General features: G+C 38.4%; 1 protein-coding gene across 1 annotated transcript in view; it reads right to left on the bottom strand.

Annotated features, from left to right (window-relative positions):
• Window positions 1-21,070, bottom strand: part of ANXA2 (annexin A2) — a 56,817-nt gene that overhangs the window by 12,552 nt on the left and 23,195 nt on the right. The window contains exons 4-5 of the mRNA XM_044665392.1: window positions 6,284-6,378; window positions 2,416-2,529 (exon numbers count right to left, since the gene is read on the bottom strand). Coding sequence (XP_044521327.1) covers window positions 2,416-2,529; window positions 6,284-6,378 — 209 coding nt within the window. The remainder of the gene's footprint in view (window positions 1-2,415; window positions 2,530-6,283; window positions 6,379-21,070) is intronic.

Genomic DNA, 21,070 nt, shown 5'->3' with positions numbered 1-21,070 from the left:
GAGAAATACAAAAAGACACTAAATCTCGAATCCTCTTTCAGCTGCTAGTATCTAGTTCCCAACCTCAGCAAAATGAATTCATGATGAAAAGATTTAGTATGAACCAACCTAATGTGTTGATGGTAAGAAAAACCTTCCATAAGGCTAAACCTTGTGTTTATCTGTGCTTTCCCTGGTTTAAATTTCAGGCACAATATTGATCAAAAAAGGATCATTATATCTTGTTGAAATTTTACTCCTTAAAGTTATTTTGATGAATCTTGGACTGATTAGAAAATGTAGAAAGAACTATACGGAGGTAAGAAGATTGGATAAGGAAAAAAAGTAGGGAGGAAGAAGAGAATGGGGGGAGGGGATGAGCTAAAGGAAGAAAGGAAGAGAAGGCCAGAGAGGAAAGGGAGAAAGAAGAGGATGAAAAGAGAGAAACAAAGGAAAAGAGGAAGGGAGATGCCTGAGCTGGGTTTCAGCATGATAAGGAACAGTGAATTTAACAATTAGATATTACCACAGATTTTATTTTTTTAGGCTTTGGTCCCCAAGAAGTACACCTTCCCTAGACATGCTGACTCACACTCTAGTTTACTTTCTTGAGAAAAGGCCCAAACTGTGACACTGGCCATAGCTCTGGTGACAGGCTTACAGACTGGTCTCTTTGCAATTCAGAAATTATTAAAGGCCCAACAAAAGCACTAGCACACAGAACAGAATAAGAAATGTGCTTTAAAAAAGAATCATATAAGTTATATCGACTTATAGCAGCAGAGGGCAGCATTTGATTATCCAAAAACCTTGTAATTTCTAGCTCCATACAAAATATAAACACTAGATGCACATGTATAGAAATAATATTTTTTCATTAATGGAATCTAGAATGACTCGGTACAATTCTGATTCCAGTTTCTCATAATTATTTAGCAACAGACATCAAATTAGTTGGTATAAGGAATAGTTGAATAGATAACAATGATAATACTAATATAACCAGCATTTCTATAAAGTATATGCCAGGGACTGGGCTAAGCATTTTACAAGATTAAAATTACATATAATAAATCTGATGTAAGTCTATGACAGAAACTTACAAAAAATTTATTTGACTTCTCAAAAAAACCCAAAAGGATAATTCATTTCATGGTACATAAATGGAAAATTCAGGTCTCATCCAAGATCTGAAATTCCTAGTCACAGAAGTTCCAGTGGTTCCCATCACTTCTAGGATGAAGTTAAAAAATCCTCTATTTGGCATTTTAAATTCTTCTATTCCAACCTTAGTGCATGTTACTTTCCAGAAACTCCGAGTTTAAGTGAAACTGGCTTATTTGCTGTCCTTCATATATAACATTTCATCTATCTCCCTGACTTTTTTGAGGGTGTTCCCCTTCTCTGCGAGTACTCCCCCTCCTGACCTTGAACTCTTCAGAAGTGAGAAAGAAAGAAAGGAAGGAAGGGGGATGGAGAAGAGGCAGAGAGAAAGAGAGACAGAGACAGAGACAGACAGACAGAGACAGAGACAGAGACAGAGACAGAGAGACTAACCATAGCTTCCTTCAAAAAACTGTTTAAGTGCCACCTCTTCCATGGAGACATTTCCTGAATCTGACCCCTTGCCCATGTGCTAATGCCATTTCTACAAAAATTATTTTGTATTTATTTTGTTTTCATTTGCATTATCCTATGTTGTTTCCCACTAGGAGAATAGAAATTCCTAAAGGGCAGAGAGTATTCCTTCTTGATCTTTGTATGCCAAGCACATAACACAATGCCTGCCACTTAATAAATGCAAAGAACGAATGAATGAGTAGATGAACAAATGAACTGAGAAGGATCCTTATTCCCATTTTGTTCCAGGCTCTTCTGCCAAATAAAATGTAATCTTGGTCAAGTCACTTGTCCTCTCTAAGCCTGTTTCCTCAGCTTGAAAATGAGGGGTTCTATACAGATTATGTTTAAAGTTCCTTTTGGTTCTAACCATCTTCATTCTAATTATTTTTTCACTAGCAGGGAACTGGGGGATAGTGAATCTATGAAATACCAAGGCAGAATTTTTTAGCCTCAGTGAGGAGCTCCTGTGTGTTTAACTTTTACTTTAAAATCACAAAACATTTTTTAAAGGAGGAAGTGCAATCAAGGAAGTAGTTTTCCAAATGGTAGAGAAATTGCCCAGGTGCCAAGCAGTAACAGCTGGTAACTGACTTCTCAGCATCATGAAATTTCTTTAGAGTTTAAAAAAAGGAATTGAAATATTTTTGGTACAAATCCCAGGCCCTATATCTTCAGTTCATTCAAGGAAAAAAAAAAGTTCCAAATGGAAGAATTCAACAAAACTGAAAATCACCTAATTACACTGAGGAAGGAAAAAAAGTAATTCCCAATATTAATGGTAGACTTTGATTTAGATTAAATCTACTTGTTTACCTTCATGGAGGCTTTCAGCTCCGAAGCGTCATACTGAGAAGGTGTCTTCAAAAGGGCCAAAATCACTGTTTCCAGGTGGCCAGATAAGGCAGATTTCAGTGCTGATGCAAGTTCCTTTTGGGGAGGGAGGAAAAAAGGAAATGATGTGAACTTAAAGTTAATTGACATTAATTTTTAAAGTTATGACAAGATTATATACAGCAGGAGAAATATTGTTGGAAGAATGTTTCATGTATATCCATCTCCAGCAATAGAACTGATATATAGATAAAAGTAAGACATAGTTTTACAAATACATATATCTTTTTGCCAAATGATGTGTTCTCGATTGGGGGAGGGGAAGGAAAAAGAGAGTCAACTGGGTATTTTAATTAACAAATAAATTTAAAAATTAAAAAAAAAAAACCTATGATTAAAACAATGGTAAAATGAGTTCATTTTTAAGGTAGCTTATGATCTCTAAAGGAAACACACAAACATCTGTTATACTATCATTTCTGTTCTGAAGTATTTATTACAGCTTAGAGTATTTATTCTTTACTTCTCTTACCTTCTCTCCAACAAACCTAGATGCTAGAAACCCCAAAACAAGACAGATCCTTCTTTCAAAAGAGTTCCTTAAAATCCAAGGGGGAAGATGTAAAGAGAGAAAGAATAAGTGGCACATTGTGATGCCCTCCTTGTCACTAAAGGGATGAAGAAATTTTATTTCATTCTTGAAAGCTCTAATACCTCACTGAAATCTCACGATTCCCTGAGGTTCAAACATCTCTGCTATTTAGGAGGTTAATTGGATTAGAGAACTCTTATATGAGTTCCCATGCTAGGTCTGTAATACTATGATGCTTTTTGACCAGGAAACTATAAACATTTGTCGCTGGATCTTTTCTCCAAGACCCTGTTCATCCTGAAGACTAAAGGAAATAAAATTAAGTCCATTTTACATTGATTGATCTATCATATGTGAAGACTTGGCTTTATCTACAGAGAGCCCTGCTACCTGCACCACTCATTTAGTTAAGGCAGCTCAGGACCACAGCTATGACAAAGATCATCAGATGGCATCCCGGCATTTGTGTCCTTTAGGTCCAATAGTCAGCAAATTCAGTTTTTGCCACAACACTACATCAGTCTGTGGGTGTCCACTATAACAACTACCTAATAAGAAGAAAATCATACTTAGGTGGGCTCTTGCTTCTGCAATTAACTGGGGAATTACAAATCGGAGTGCCCAGACATGAAGAGCTCTTCCATAAGAAAAAAAAAAAAAAAAAAGAACTATGGCTAAAGATACCTATTTTAGACTGGGTCTTAAAGATAAGCTTAATTGCAGAGGGAAGCTATTTCTGGCATTGTAAGTGGAGACAATGATGCTGGCACATCCCACTAAAAACTTTAAAGGAGTTCCCTTCTTTAAATGAGTCTCCCCCATCCTCTTCCTTCTTCTCCTCTTTCCTGTCTATGCCTTACTTAGTCCTACCAATAGCATCTAATGGAGCAACCAGAAATTACTCTGTCCCACTTGAAATCTGATCCAATCCCTGCATTTTACAGAGGTTCCTACAGAATTCTAGGGCCAGGTTTCAAATCAACCAGTTAGAAGAATTCAGAGGAAAGCTTTCCCAAGTGATTCTTCCAACATCAAACAAGAGAGTAAGAAGGAGAACTTGGATTTTGAACCTGGATTCTCTGACTCCAAATTGAGTGTTTTTTCAATTGCACCACATGCAAATCAGTCAAAAATGAGGAGCAAATTATTGCTGTTTTAAGGATTTTTTTTTGCTTTCTAATATCAAACTTTTAATTGGCATGGTCTCCTCTGGGAAATAATAAAACTGAAATTTGAGCAATATTTTCCCCCTATTCTCCTGCTATTCCCTTCTCTGTTTTTGCCACAATCTACACATCTAGTACTATAAATATATTTATTAATCCTATCACCTTTGCATGGACAGAACAAGGGTGCATTCTCACAGAAGTCTCCACATCTCGCACAGGGTCCTTTCTTTTTTTTCTCCTCCTTGTTTGATACCAATTTGATACACTGTGGTTATATTCCCAGTACTTACTCCCTCCAGAAATTGTTTCAAAGTGTTTATTATCCCTTTCATCAGAGATGAAAAGTTTCCTCAGCAAAGAGAAAGAGGGATTGGAGGGGAGGGGGAAGACACAAACTTAAAGCTGTCTCTGTAGCAGTAAACAACTACTTTCAGGTATCTAGAAGGCTGGTAAATAATCCTGCTATGATCAAGGATGTCTGCCTTAGTACTAAGAGAAACTAAGAATCAATATGACTGTGTATATTTCAAATAGTAAACTGTCCCTAAACACAATAACGACTCTGAGGTCAATGAGCACATTCAACTGTCTAGTGATGAGGGGATTCGACCAGACGGTCTCTCAACACTAGATCTATGACCCTCCATTGCCTTCCTCCATGCAGGGCTAGGTAAAGTTGCTCTCTCCATGCAACCAGCTGTCTAACTGGAAATTTGGTCCTACTGTATTCTATGTATAAGATGCATGCACACCAAGAAAGGGATACAGATTAAGAAGGCACGTTCCAGAATAACATTCTGAAGGTGACAGCCTAAGGGAGCAATTACAAGGACATTTTCTGAGGATAGAGGGTCTCTCCTTCAACTGAGACACAGTTTTTCTATCTGCTCATGGATCCTTTTAGGGAGCAGGAGGAAGAAAACACACACTCAGATGCTATCAGGGCAGATTAATAAAAGCCTAGCTCCAGAAGGAATTTTGATGCACAGAGGATGAAGGAAGCCAGTTCCCCTGTTTATGTCACTTTCAACTACTCCAGGAAAAAGGGAGCGTTATCATGACTTGGCCTGCTTCCCAAAGGTATCTTATAGTTACATCAGCCCCAATCTTTCCTCGACCCCATAGGACCCTCAATACTTGATTTAAATCCCTTGCATCCAAGCGCAGGTTCCTTTGCTTCATTTCAACCACTGATAAGAGTGAAAATCTGCCTGGGAGAAGTCAAGGGTGAGCTACAAGAAGCTGCATTTACTACATTGCTCAAGAATAAATCAGGTACTTGAAATAACAAGAAGTTAAAAATAAAACAGCAAGCCGTTAAAAATAAAAACTGCCAACACCACAACAAAGTAAAAGGTGAATAAGCACTTGGTTGTTCCAAAACCACAGATAAAAATACACAAAACTCCTTAACCAGTGGCATATATACCCTGTGGACCCTGTTAAAAGTACCCTGGCAATTCAAATGGCTAGCTCTGTAGCTGATTAATGGGAAATTTGCAAATAACCTAGTCTTTTTAAGGACAAAATGCCATTTTGAAGTGTTTGATGCTCAATGAGAGAGCACAGAGCACTGGGAAGACACTGGCTTTGAAATCTAGTCCTGTGTTCAAATCTTAATTCTATGCCTTATTAGCTATGTGCCCTTGAATAAGTCATTTAACCTCTTTCAGTGTCAGTTTTCTCATCTGAAAATAAGGCAGTTGGTCTCAAGGGACTTTAAGGCCTGTTTCAGCTCTAAAATCTGCCATATAATTCTAAGCACAGGCAAGATAAAACTAAATTCCAGTCACCACGCAAAAATTTACAAACTCTTCTTCCTAAACCACTAGAAATTCTTTTTTCATGTATTCTAATTAGGAGGGAAATAAGGTTTCCTTTGGCATACCCTCAAGACCTTTAGGATCTGCTTAGAGGCTTCCAATAATAGAAAGGAAAAACAATGATACATCCCCCTTGGATAAACTACAGTCTGACAATGATATTATGTGGCCCCTTGGTTGGAAATATCCAAAACTCGAGAAAAGTAATCCCATGCTTTATACATTCCCAAAATAAGACCATCCTCTACACACAAAATCTTTAATACCTTTTTGGTCCTTCTCTGATAAGCGAAGGCAATGTCCTGCCTCTGTTCATTGCTGCGATTTGTCAGAATGTTGACAATGGTAACTTCATCCACTCCTGTAGAAACACAAGATGGAAAAGATCATTGGTCGGTGCTCGTTGCGTTGGTTATCTCATCTAAACATCTCAAATTGAGTTTTTCTAATGAAAATGCTATTACTGTTTGGTTGCCTGAAACACCAACATATTAATATTTGTTCTTTCTCTTCTATGTACTTCCTTGTCCAATTCACACTCTTTTTATTCCCATCTTTTCTGATAGCCTCAAACTTTACATCTAAAGACACATTTTAATTACTCATGGGGAGAAATGGCTTTACTCATAAATTGCTTTCTGGAATCAACAGTAGGAGGTACATTTGTGAGGCTCTGGCAGTCAGATGGAACAAGAAAGATACAGTGGCATTTTAAATGAAGATCCCCAAATTACCACTTAAGAGTGAGATTAATAGAACCGTAGCTACAAGCTGAATTAATGGAGACAATTATTTATATTTATTACAGGTTTATAGTTATACAAGCAGCTAGGTATAATTTCTATAATTATAGCAACTGTTATGACAAATGAGTCTTAGATTCGATATGGCAGTTGTATTTTAATAGCATAATTGATTATTAAAATCACACTTAGTGAAGACTAAATTGTTTTGTAAGGGAAATAAATGTTCTACTGCTTTTAATCTTCAATAGGCAATTTTAATAATCAATTTTATAACTTTATTAAAAAGAATAAGTGCTTTAATCTAAATTAAATCTAAATTGGGAGTTCTGAAGTGCCACCAAAATATTTTAGTACCTATTTTAATTGGAACATGTGTATTTACAAAGATAAGCAATGCCTTCTAGCATCTGAGGACTTCCAAATTTATATAATGAGAAATGCCACCATGACACCATTAATTTTAAAAACACATGAACTCAAGAATTCAGAAAGTAAAAGATCTCTCCTGACTGAATATGGACTTGCTTCATAAAAAGTAGGGTAAGGAATCTTTGCCACAGCTTGCTCTGCCTGCCATGTAGTTGTATAAACCATGGGTGAAATAATGATGTCAGGTGGCATCTACCTACACAAAAAGGGTCTAACACAAACCAGTTTTCTCTAAAGGAAAACCAATAGTAGTTCTTTAAAAAATAATAAAACAAATCCGTTGGCTGGAATTTTATTGATTTTGGCCAAAGACCATTTATTTCAAGAGTCCCGGAACAAAGAGAAGGTATGATGTGATCTTTAAAATAAATTATAAAGTTCACAAAGAGAACAAAAATAGAATGAGTTGGGGAGTGTAAAAATGGCACAGTATCATTTCAGAGTAAGTTTCATAAAAGGATTCATCAGAATAATACATCATTGTATTGTTTTTATTATAGTGCCTCAAATTATCTCTTATTTTTCAAGTAGCCAGAACAAAGAGACTTTTAAAACTGTATCTCTGGCACTTTCCTCCTCTTGGAAGAATGGGGAACTCTAGATATGAAATGTTATATGTGCTATCAGATACAGCCTCTGTGTTGATTGATTCTGCTTAGCCCTTTTTGTGCTTTCTTCAAAAGGAGATTTCAGGGAAGAGGGCTGGCTGGGGTTATAAAGTGAAATACCTATGAGGGTAAAACCTAAAAGCATCGTAAAAGTTATTGGAGATTTTTTTTAATCCTAATTAATTGGCAAGGATTCTGTTATTGAGTATTTCCTAGTGAGTATTAACAATTAAGTGTACCTAAATTATAAAAAGAAAATTCACTGGACTAAGAATTCCAGGTTGTAGTTGCCCCCTTATTTTGGCTAAAACTCTTCAAGATATAAAAAATAAAAAATAAAGAGGGGAGGTGGAAAGAAAGGGAGGTTGCCTGAACCCACTGTTACAGCCCAGCCCCCTGGAAGTAGAAGCAGGTAGTTCACACATACGTGGTCAGCCAGGTTTGGGGAACTGAAAAGTCTTTGGAAGTTGGAACATGAGAAAGCCACCAAAAGCCATTACTCAAGGCTATTTCTGTAGGCTGCACTTTCTCCAATAGTCTGTCAGGGAAGGGGGCAGCCTTCGCCTGATTCTCTCCAGCTGAGCAATGAGGCTGAAAAGGAGGGATTCACAGCTGAACTAATTCTCCCAGTTGCAGTCCACGCACTTCCCATTTTCAGAAATGGGGACTGGCCCAGACTTTGTTTTTTCCTCTCTAGCTTCTCACTATTGATCAGTGGTCAGAATTCAAAATCTCAGTGGGTCAACCTACAAGAAAACGCCACCCATGGTTCATCAGTAACAATTATAGTCTGTAACAAAATAAATGCATTTCCCTTAAATTATTTACCAAGTAAATAGCCTGCTGAGATGCAGCATCTGACACACTGGGACAGTTTACAAGGGAACAATATGATCCATTACCTAAATGTTATTGTCAATGACTACAAAGACAATTAAATAGAGTCTATTTCTGTAAGTAGAAGCTCCCAGGGCACTTGGCCTTGCATCAGCTTTTTCTCAGGCATGTTCATTGTCTGCATGTTTTAAATTGAACTGGAATAAAAAAAAAAATGGAGGATCCAGACTGCAGTCTGATTCATTTGCGTTGAGGCTCATTCTTTCATAGGAAGGGCCGAATATGCACATGGCTGCCCATGCAACACAACCAGCTTATCTCAGTGACCTGCTGCTTCCTTTCCAGTTGCCATTCATAATTTGTGAGGCAGCTTATTCCTGTGGGAAACGGTTCAGCACAGGTTGAAGTTGCAAGGGTCTTCTGGTGGCTCATCATTCCAGCCCAGGATTTTCCAGCAAGACTGAACATAACGTTTCCTACAGACCCTCACGTCCGTCAGCAACAATGCTGAATGAGAGCCAAGTTAATGGCGGATACTGGGAGGAACTTCTACCTTGGCATCTAATTCTTCCACCTTGGCCCATCCAATTCCTAATGTGCATAGACCTAGAATCATCCTATTGTAGAGTTGGAATACATTTTTATAGAGGAACACAGATTTAGAACTGCAAAGGATGATAAAGGCCAACTGACCCAACATTTTAATTTTACAGTTAAGAAAGATAAGGTCCAAAGAGGATAAGGGACATGGCCAATGTCATACAGGTTATTATCTAGCAGAAGGGGGAAATCATTGGTTCAGGAATCATAGGAGCTGGGTTCAAATCCTGTCTTGTGATCTGTGTAATCTCGGACAATTCATTTTCTTCATTTACGCTTCAGTTTTGTCATTTGTAAAATGGGCCAGTGGACCAGATCAAGTGAAATAATATTTGTAAAGTGCTTAGCACAATTCCTGGCATATAAAAGGCAATTAATAAATGCTCATTTCCTTCCTTCCTTCCTAGATGGCCTTGGAGGTCCCATCCAGCTCTAGATCCATCATGCTGCAATCTATATAAAAGAATTTAGAATTTAACTCAGAATCTCTGACTTTGAATCCAGTCACTGTTCTTTTCTATTGCATGCTGACTCTAGAGCAGAGACAGCTTGTCAGAGTGGATAAAGTGTTGGGCTTAGAGGCACCAAAACCTGGGTTCAAATCCAATCTCTGTCAATCAGTCCTACCGATAGACTTGTTTAAGCAAGTCACTTAACTACTGCATGCCTCAAGCATGCCCTAGCTAGTAGGTCAAAGCTTTTGTTGTCTGGTCATTTATCAGTCCTGTCTGATTCTCCTTGACCCAATTTGGTTTGGTTTTGTTTTGTTTTTTCTTTGTTTTTTTGGCAAAGACACTGGAATGGTTTGCCATTTCCTTCCCCGGATCATTTTAAAAACGAAGAGACTGAGGCAAACTAGGTTAAATGCGTTGCCAGATCATAGGGCTAGTGAGTGTCCGAAACCAAATCTGAATTCAGGAAGTTCTGACTCCAGGCCCACCAATCTATCTGCTGCAACATAAATTCCTAATAACGGGACATTTCAAGTAAATGCTTGAATTTTCTCCTCTTACTAGAATGGGACTTAATAAAGACACATTAAAATGTGTGTGTGTGTGTGTGTGTGTGTGTGTGTGTGTGTGTGTGTGTGTATCATTAAGATCAATGCAAATTTTGTGAGCCAAGTATAATTTCTGAAATCTTTTACAAATAAGTATTCTTGCTCTTTTTAAACCTCTTATTTTATTTTAGAAGAAGGTGGATATGGGCTTTATTTGCCATCTTAGAATAGAAAATAAAATGAAGTTCTTAAAGGGGTCTTTTTTCTCCTTGAATTGAAATATCCATGTGGCAACCAAAACAAAATTTTAACCCAACACTATATTCCAGGGTTTCAAAAGACTAGAAACAGCATTCCCTCTCCCTCTTCTATGCCCCCATGCCTAAATGCTCTCCTTCACCTCCACCTTCTTTCAAGGGCTACCTACCTTGCTTGATCGTCTTAGCTGTGAATGTTCTTCTCACCCAGCCCTACTCACCAAAAAAAAGTTTACTTGGAATTTACTTATCTGTGTGCATTTTATTCTCACTCTCCACACTCTCCTACTGTAATAGAATTCAAAACACCTTGCGGGGCAGATCCTATTTCCTGTTTGTCTTTGTAGCTTTAGCAGCTAGCATATTATTCTTTTCTAGACAGGGCCTGTGATTGCCTCATTGTAGTAATTCCATCAGCCTGACACATAGTAAGTGTTTAATTAATGTTTGTCCTGTTCATTTGAGCCAAAGGCAACAATTCTAAGTCTGAGCCTTGGTGAAAAAACATTCTGAGCTAAGATCCCAGGCGAGGCAATAGCACAATTTTTCATCCTTTAAAATAAAGGAGTTTACTATGCCTCTCCCTTACTAGCCTCAATTTTTCAGCAGTAAAGAAGACCATGAACTTAGTTTTTTTGTTGGTTTTTTTTTTCCCACAACATAATACCAATCCACAAAATCAGCCTTCTGGGGTTTCCTGCTCAGCTTTGTGGATGGAAATCCCAAACTGGATTCCAGTCTGGCATTTTATGGAAAATGTATCTCTGTATTTTCTATGGCAAAGAACCAACAGGCCATTCTGAACAGGATGTTGACTCACATCTCCCGAGATAGACTGACAACACAAAGAAAATGGATCTCATATCTGTTCACTAACAAGTCCAAGAGGCATTTGGAGGTGGGGGAGCAGAAATCATTGTGGGGGAAAGGTCTTGTCAACAGAATTTCTTCTTATCTAGGTTTTGGGATAATTATGGTTTCCGGTTAGATCTGCATCAGGAATTTTGAAAGTATAATCTTTATGTCAGGATAAATAAACAGTGGTCAGAAAGTATGTGGGTAGATTTTTTTTCCCCCTTTTTCAGTGCTTCTCTACCAAGATCTCTCTCATAATGAAAATATGTTAGTTCATAAATGGGTAAACCAATTACCAACCAATTGGCAAGAATTATTAAGCATATACTATGCACAAGGCACTAGGCTAAACTTTGAGCAAACAAAGAAAATACAAAAACAGCCCTTTCCCCCTCAAGGTGCTTATACTCTAAAGTAAAAGACAACATGTACATTAATGGGTATATATGAGACACATACTAAGTAGAGAGAAAGCAGCTTTGGAAAGGAAGGCATCAGGGATGGGAGGAATGGGTTTTGAGCTAAGTCCCTGGGATTCTAAGAGTGAGCTAAGTCCCTGGGATTCTAAGAGTCAGAGGTGAGCATGGAAAGGATTCTAGCCAGTACAAGGTGCTGAAAGGGAAATGAAGGCCTTGTGTGAATAAGTCATCATGGTTAAACTGGATATGGGATAACATGTAAGAAGACTGAACAGATAAGAAGGGCCAGGTTGTAATGAATTTGTTGTTGTTTTTTTTTAATTTCCTTTTTTATTAGTATGAACTGGGTAAGCATCAACAAAACATCAACATTTCCACAAAGAACAGAAAAAAGAGGACCAGATAATCACATTCATATCTTTTTAAACATATATATTTCATATTTAACATGGTAATTCCAACACTGCTTTGCTGGTCTGGGTCCCATTCTGCATTTTCTTTTGGAAGCAGATACTTGCTCTAGGCATGGCCCTTAATCTTTTAGTGCTTTAGGCAACCCTAAGACTATAAGCTTCCAAAATGGTATTGACATTGGTAGCTAGATGGTACAGTGGAGAGAATGCCAGGTGTAGAACCTGGAAGATTCATCTTCCTGAATTCAAATCTGGCCTGAAACACTAACTGTATGATCCTGGGAAATTAACCTTTTTTTACCTCAGTTTCTGCATTTGTAAAATGAATTGTAGAAGGAAATGGCAAACCACTCCAGCATCTTTGCCAAGAAAATTCCAAATGAGGTCACGAAGAGTCAGACACAATAACAACAATGACATGGATAAAGAGAGTTTTCTTCATCCAAGAGTTTGCTATGTCAGTGAAATCACAGGTCCAGTCAAGGGATAGTATCACCTATGGCTTATGGTAAGAGGAAACCACTGGAGCTCATTAAATAGGGGAGTAGCATGATCAGACCTACACTTTAGAAAACTCATTTTGACAGCTTTATTGAAAATGGAGAGGAAAAGGGAGGGATTTGAGGCAATGAGACCAATTATGCTTTTCTTCCTGGAAAACAACTGAAATTGAATTGTGAATCTAAAAACTAAAAACTAAAAAAAGCTATGAAATGTCTAAAGCAGGATTGGAACATAGGTCTTTCCCAAACATTCAGTTGTGGCCTTTATTCACAATACCAAGCCATTTCTTAACATACTATTGAAACAGAGATTCTAGAAGACCATAAAGCCTAATAGTTACTTGATGCTCAGTCATAAATCAAAATAAATAAAATCATAAATGTCATTCTAGCCAGAAATGGGATGTACCATTTATCATCCTGACAAACCTAAAACCCAGATGCAAGAGGAAGTCAAAATTTTAAATGGTATAAGAGGAATCAACACACTTTCAATTCAAATTTGTTCCATAATTAGTTGTGGGGAGGCTGTTGCTTATAGGGCCATCAACTAGGATGACATTTAATGGTCACGTTACCTGGGTAGTCACTGAAAGTGTTACCATTGGGATTTTAGATGTGAAAAAAGATACACATTTACCAAGCTGTCTACGAAAGAATGAGGAGGAAAGAGGGATATTAAAATGGAAACCTGCAAGTAGAAAGGCACTCTGGATTCTTTTACCCAACCATTTTAGCATACCTGGCTCAGTATTTTGGCATTCAGGACTGTCACGTAGACAATAAATACAATCACCCATGAAATCTGTACTCCCAGTGCAAATGTGGCTATGATTCACGGTTCACTTTTTTTGCTCCTGGCATCAATGTAAGATGAGAACTCTAAAGTAACCATAACACAATGGGGCATGTTCTCAGCAACTGGGCTCCGACCTACTCCCTTCTATTTGCAGGGCCATCTGAGAGGGGAGACTGCCCTTGTTAAAGCTGTAGGCTTCAAGCCAATGGGAGGAAAGAGACTTTTCTTGTTGACATTCTCACCAGAGCTTGGATAATTTTTCCAAAACGACTGGTCCTTGCTCTTTCCAAAGTATACCATCAATGGGAAATAATCTATTATTATTTCTTCTGGCTTAATTACTCTAATTATTTTTAAAAGTTATTCCAAGCCATCGACTACAGTTGGAAATATCTCCAAGTCCAGATATTATCTCAACAATATATGTAATAATAATTTCCTTTAGGATAGAAGAGAGTTTTGGTCACTTAGGATATACTTTGATTGGTTCCAGTTTTAAAGTACTCACAAAGTACTAAACAAAAAGACAAAAAAACACAAGATAAGCATAGAAACTCATTGCAGTTATTCTCTACTCATGCTCATAAAGAACATCGGCTGATTTTTGCATCCTTTCCGGAGAGCACAAATCCTGCTAAAATCAAAACTGGCAATAATAGGACCACTCATTATCCTAGCATTCCAGAAAGAAACTAAAGCTGTACTCATTTATTGGCACTTAAAGTAACTCCGGGGTTGTGTTGCTGCTAATTACAATCTATTTTGTGTAGTCTAGATTCATCCTTTACTCATTTAGCTGACTTTCCTTTCTAGTTTTTTCGACCCATATGGTAAACCATCCACAGCTGTGTTGTATCCTGCATAGTATATATTTAACCCCAGGCCAATTTAGACCGTGAAACTCCTACAGCTTTAAACCTAAGGAGCCTCTTGTTAATTAGACAATAATAATACTTTTGCAAGGCTTTACTCTATTTCTAAGTAGATAAATTAAGGCTAGGAGCTGTACAGTTTATCTAAAGGAGAGAACATATGCATTACTAGCTAGCTTTTTTTCAATAAAGCTGTTTTAAGTACCATAAACATCAAAAACAAAAAAATGAGGTCCCCTAATATGGAAACCAAATAGCAGGGCTTGAATTCCTTTCTTCAAAAAAAAAAAAAAAAAAAAAAAAACAGGGTTCCAGCTTTCTGAGTGGGGCACTGGAATTCAATAATTCTTTCATGGCTGCCCAACCAGCTTTCCAACCCAGGTGGATTCACTTACCTAATCTCACCAGTAAGCTCCAAGCTATTCATTCTCCTGGTTTGGTATGCCTCTAGGCAATCCACAATTAAAGTGGTAAAAGATCAGCCGCTAATTGGACTAATCATTTCCTAATTAAGTACCATTATTCAAATCTCAGGGACCAACTAGGTGGCACAGTAGATAGAGTACTAGGCCTAGAATCAGAAAGCATCATCTCCATGAGCTCAAAGCTAGCCTCAGGCACTTACTAGTTGTATGACCCTAGGCAAGTCACTTAACCCTGTTTGCCTCAGTTTCTTCACCTGTAAAATGAGCTGGGGAAAGAAATGGCAAATCACTCCACTATCTTTGCCAAAAAAACCTCAAATGGGATCACAAGGAACAATATTATTCAAATTTCATACTTTCCCAAGCTGGTAAAGGGGTCAGGAAGAAGTCATGGGTAAAGAGTATTCAAAGATAGGAGAAATAGGTAGAATGACATTATGTGGTTGCTTCTTAGCTTAAAATACAGCTATATTTGATATAATTACTTCCTTTCTAAGGGTGAAGAAAAATCATTTAATCCTGGCTTTTAGTTTGAATGAGAAAGGATATTCTCTTAAGTTTTTTTCCTAAAGAATTCAGAAGATTAGTGAGGTGCCAAGTGCTTCTATAAGGAAATAAGAATTCCTCCTCAACTTGCATCTCCTGGGCCTAGAATATCCCTCCTCACTGGTCCCTCATAGAAACCTTATGTTCTTTCAAGGGTCAATTGCAGGACTGTCATTCTCATAAAGCCTTCCCTGATCCCCTTCTAATTGTCAGAGCGCTCTCTCTCTCTCTCTCTCTCTCTCTCTCTCTCTCTCTCTCTCTCTCCCCCCTTCTCTCTCTCCCCCCTTCTCCCTCCCTTTCTCAGTCCCTCCCTCCCAATTACTTTGAACTTATTTGTGTACACATTACATACATTACATGTATCCCTTTAGGCTTTCTTTCTTTCCCTAGCACTTAATAATATTGAGAAATCCAAAAAAAAATTGATTTTGGGTTTAATTTTGAGAGATAGTTTATATAGTGCTGAGAACTCTGGACTTAGGAGTCAGGAGGCATTTGAGTTCAAATCTTGACTCTACCACTCTATCCATGTAATTATAAGAAAGTCAGTTTTTCGTCTCACTTCAGTTGCCCATAAAATGGGGAGAAGGCCTGTAGAACTACAATACTGATTTTTAAGATCAAATATGATAATGACTGGAAGTCACTTTGCAAGCTTCTATAGGTATTTATCAATTGGTCTAGGCCAGGGGTCGGAGACGTATGGCTCTTTCTGCAGGAGCTATAAAGTCAATTTTTTTTCAGGCACTGTTACAGGAGCGCACACTGTGAGCACTGTACAGCTCTCACAAAATTACATTTTAAAAAATGTGGCGTTTATGGCTCTCACGGCCAAAAAGGTTGCCGACCCCTGCTCTAGGCCATGGACTATTTTCCTGGATAGTCTTTAAACTACCATCTTCCCAGCATCTTGGATTAAGAGTTGAAAGGGAACTTAAAGGTGATCTAATCCAACCCCTTTATATTAAAGATAAGCAACCTGAGGCCCAGAGAAAATTAATAATGTGGATATTAAGTATTAGAACTGGGATTTGAACCCATATTCTAGGACTCTAAATGTATACTAGAGACATAAAATACACTGTGGACAGGCCAGCCCCTACCTGTAACACTTGCAAGAAGAGCCTGAACCAGATTTAAAAAAAAACTGGGAAATATTTAATAAAATAAATAAAAATACAAAAGAACATAGGTAAGGTCAATATAAAGCAGTGGTTCCCAAACTTTTTTGGCCTACCGCCCCCTTTCCAGAAAAAAATATTACTTAGCACCCCCTGTCACATACCATCACCGCTCCCTTACAGTTATTCACCACCCCCAAATGCACATGTAGCCATCACTGCCTCCCTGGATCCCTGCAGCACCCACCAGGGGGCGGTGGCGCCCACTTTGAGAATCACTGATATAGAGGGTCCTAAGTAACTAAATATGTGCTTACAGGGATCCATCCATATGGCCGTTTTAGTTGAGTTTGATACCCCTGCTGCACACCATTCATCTTGAACCCCTATTTGCTTATGCTCTTGGACCAATGATCCCTCCCCACCTCCACACCCTCCAGGCTCTGCTGTCTCAGTTCATCCTTACCTGGTTCCATGTTTTTGTTGATGGTTCTAGTTCTTAAGGATCAATGCACAACAGTTGGATTTCAGTTAGCATGCCTTCATGGGCACTAGCATCATAAAGCAGAATAACACAGGCCAATCTTGTCCTTAAGGCAATGAAGCCAGGCGGGACTGGAGCCATGATATTTATCCTTTGTATGGTCCCTTCTGCCTTTGTAGCATTGCAAAAGGCCATGTGAGTAGAGTCCAAAGAGCACTTTCCTTGCAGCTAGAAGACCTAGGTTTAAGCCTCAACTCTGTTTGTTTTACCAGCTCTTTTTTCAGCCATGCATTCCATCTCCTAATCTTTCTATCTATTCCCTTTCTTCTTCCACCAAGTGGGATTCTCCTAGAGAACCAGCTAGGTGGTACAGTGGAGAAGTACTGGGCTTGGAGTCAGGAAGTCCTGAATTTAAATTCACCTCTATGCATATACTAGCTTTGTGACCATGGGCAAGTCACTTAATTTGTACACCTCAATTTTCTCATCTGTAATATGGGAATAATAAGTGAACCTATCTCCACTGTTCTGCAGATGAAATAAGATAATATTTATAAAGAGCTCTCTAAACTTGTTATATAGATGTTACTCATTATTGTTATTGCTTTGTTGGCTACTACCAGAAACTATACAGTATGTCATGTCCCCATGCAAAAGGGACTAGTTTGCCAGGGAGTGTGAGAGAGGAATAGCCTAATAAGGCATAGGATCTTTTCCCAGATATGTTTACAGGAAAAGGTTTTCTAGAGAAGGTGAAACTTGAATTATCATTTTTTCAGATTGGTTATAAAAGGATATATAGAAGGAAAAGGAATAGAGATGAGTACTAGAAAAAGAAACAGAAAAAAAAAGAATTTTTTGATGATGAGTTCATAGCTTAAAAGAGGATACAGAATTAACCCTATCGTGGGGCTTATCATGGGACAATCAGGATGGGCATTTTAGAAATATTGTGTGACAAACCCCAAAGGCTATATCCTGGTTGCTCAGGATCACACTGCATTGGATATTAGGAGGTTGGGGGCTTTACTGTTCAGAACTATGATTTCATCAATGTTGAGAATTTTCAAGATGGAAGCTCCCACCACCAGAGGCAGAACAGAGGCTGTTCAGTTACCTGTGGTCTGAGAGAATTGCTTGGGGCCCTGAAATTGTTAATAATTTACCCAGGTTCACACAGCCAGTATGAGTCAGAGGTAAGCTTGGAACCTCTAGCTTCCTGATTATCTATTGTGCCATGTTGCCTCTAAGAGTATTATATAGGCTCTCGGAGGGCTACAGAGGTAAAATCTAGACAAGTAAAAGTAAAAATATATTACAAAAATGAATAATACGGAAATAAGCATTGAGTGATAATACATGTATAACCCAGTGGAATTGCTTGTCGGCTCTGGGGGTGTGGGAGAGAGGGGAAAGAAACATGAATCATGGAACCATGGAAAAATACTTAAATAAATAAAAAATAAAAAAATAAACGGTCAATAAAAATCTTTTTCCCCCCACTATTTTTAAAAATTGAATTCCAAATTCTCTCCCTCTCTCCCACTCTCCCTGCCTCCGAGATAGTAAGTAAGCAATCTGATATTTTTTAATTGATTTTTTTAAGTATTGTATAGACTTAATAAACAAAAATTTTCTAGACTTAATCATATGACAGTCTGAAACTTTGCAAAATGTTCGTTCTAGCTTTAATCTTTGGCTACCTTTCCCACAGGAAAACAAACAAGCTGCTATGAGAATCCAAATAGATCTCACTAACTCTATAAACATAGTACATCCAATAAGTCTCTCTTCCAGGGGTTTTGTTTGTTTCCACAGTACCTGGGACTTTCCACAAGGGAGTTTTAATAAAGGGTGTCACTGACATCATCCCAAGTTTCTGAATGAAGTAAATCAAGAAAGGAGTGTTGTGCTCACTCTGTACTCCCAGGGATGACCACTTGATAAGCATGTTAGATAGGAGGGATTGTCATGGATGATTAGATTAGATGGCCACTGAAGTCCCTTCCAATTATCAAATTTTTGACTCTCCTTACCAATACAGGTTAGCAACTGCTCTGAAACTGTCCTACAGAGCAGCAGGACACAGAGTTCTAGGAATCCCTCAACCAGAAGGGTATTCAAGAGAGGTCTTCCCGAATCTCGGGCCAAAGGTATCCACTACACCATCCTGCCTCTCAGACTGCATACAGTCCATACTTGATGTTCTTGCATGGACAGATCATTGAATAAAAAGCTACTTTTACAGATTGGTGTTTTAAAAACAATCCCTCTCTACAAAGCCCTGGGGCCCCTATCTAGAACCCCCTGACAGCTGTGTGGCTCTGTGAGACAAGGAAGTGTCTGCGGCTAAATTTGAGAAGTTTCAGCTGTTCATACAATCATCACCAAAAGATTGCTTAGGCTTAGATTTCTCATTGCTGAAAGTTCTTTCCGATTACAAAAGGCAGGTAAGAAATGTCAGTTACTTTGGAATAAACCTGAAATTCTTAGTCCGGAGCCTGCCTATCCAGGCTTTCTGTGAGGAAGAATCTTTGATTATTTCCCCGTTAATTCAGAGTGGGTAAGAAAAGGTACCCTGGGACTTTCTGTGCTGACTAGGGTAGTTTTATGGAATCTTCACATTCCAATGCACTCAAAGGTTTCTCATGCAGGGATAAAAGGAGGCTTTGTTCCAGGCTCACTGAAGGCTGTGTGTCTTTTGGATGAGTTAACTGTTAGACGCTGAGCATGTCTCTGCAATGGCATGTTGGCAAACCACAGAGCTCCAGGCACACCCAGGTCCAGGGTGGGGAGGGGGCTGGGTGTACAGTTTCAGGAAAGCATGCCACACCCTTTCTTTGTTTCCCACAAAATGAGAACTAGAACTAGCCGTTATGAGACAAGCCCTCTGGAATCCAGTTGGATTTCCTCATCAGTAACTAAAGGCACCTACCCTGCCTAGCTTTACAGGAGCAAGATCATTGTTGCCTGTTTGTTTGAAACCATCAAAAAATCAGAAGTCTCCTTTAGACAATTAAGTTATCTGGGAGATGGAGTGCTAGATTTGGAATCCAAAAAGTCAGAGTTTAAATTCTGCCTCAAAAACTTAGCAACAACTTTATGACCCTGAGTAAATCACTTCCCCTCTTTCATTCTCAGGCTATAAAATGTTTCCTCATCTGTAACTTGAAGGGGTTGGACTTGATAGTTCAAAGGTCCCTTAGAACTGTAAATCTGTGAGTCTATGAATTTAATTATCTTTCCCCATCTCAAGTTATCAGAGCAACAGGACACCATTTTAAGGAGAGGGTCAGTGCCTACAGGGATAAAATAAAGGTGAGAAGTTAGAGATCTCTGGATGACTTGGGCTTTCTCAGTACCCTAAAAGCTGGAAGAAGCTTCTCTGAAGGAAGGGACCCATATATGAGCAGTCCTTTGGTCTTACTAAATGTAAAGATTAAAATAAATATACAATAACTAAGTATTATATTTTATAGTTTATTAATAATAACTAAAGTAAAAAAGCTAGCTAACCCAGTCCCAGTCGCAAGAGAAGAGAAAAAGAAGTGGAGTTACCCACAAATATATACAAAATGTGACCATGCAACATGGTGGAGAGATTAAAAGGAATTCTGGGAAATACTGAAGGACTTCTGAGGTATGAAGTGGTCCAAGGTACAAAATTCTCTAACTATGCATTAATCTTCTCCCCTTCTGCCCCACTCTTTGCAGCTTCCCTTGGGGTACTGGCTTCCCCCATTTGAACATAAGCTCCTCAAGGTTAAGGATTGTCTATCTTTTTCATATTTGTGTCCCCAGCCCTTGGCATGGGATCTAAAACATAGAAGATGCTCAATAAATGTTTATTAACTGATTATCTGATCAGGGCCTTGCCAGAAGGTTAAGAATCTATCAAATAAAGTCTGGGAAAAAATATTTATTGTGATCATCATCATTCCTGTGGAACATTTTGAGACTGAAGACCTTACCCTTTGTGGGGATGAATAATTGTACTTTCTTGTTCCTCAGAGGGCCTAATGGGAAGATATACTGCCTAACAAGTGTGAAAACTATAGCTGGAGCAAGAAATGAAAGCATCCTTAACTCTGCTGTGAATGGGAAAATCTATACTCTTGAGGAAGTCAAAAAAGAACTCC

Source organism: Gracilinanus agilis, chromosome 2, assembly GCF_016433145.1.
Source record: "Gracilinanus agilis isolate LMUSP501 chromosome 2, AgileGrace, whole genome shotgun sequence".
NCBI classification, from domain to species: Eukaryota; Metazoa; Chordata; class Mammalia; order Didelphimorphia; family Didelphidae; genus Gracilinanus; species Gracilinanus agilis.
The sequence above is the reverse complement of the archived record's forward strand: the minus strand, read 5'-3'. Positions and strand labels throughout refer to the sequence as shown.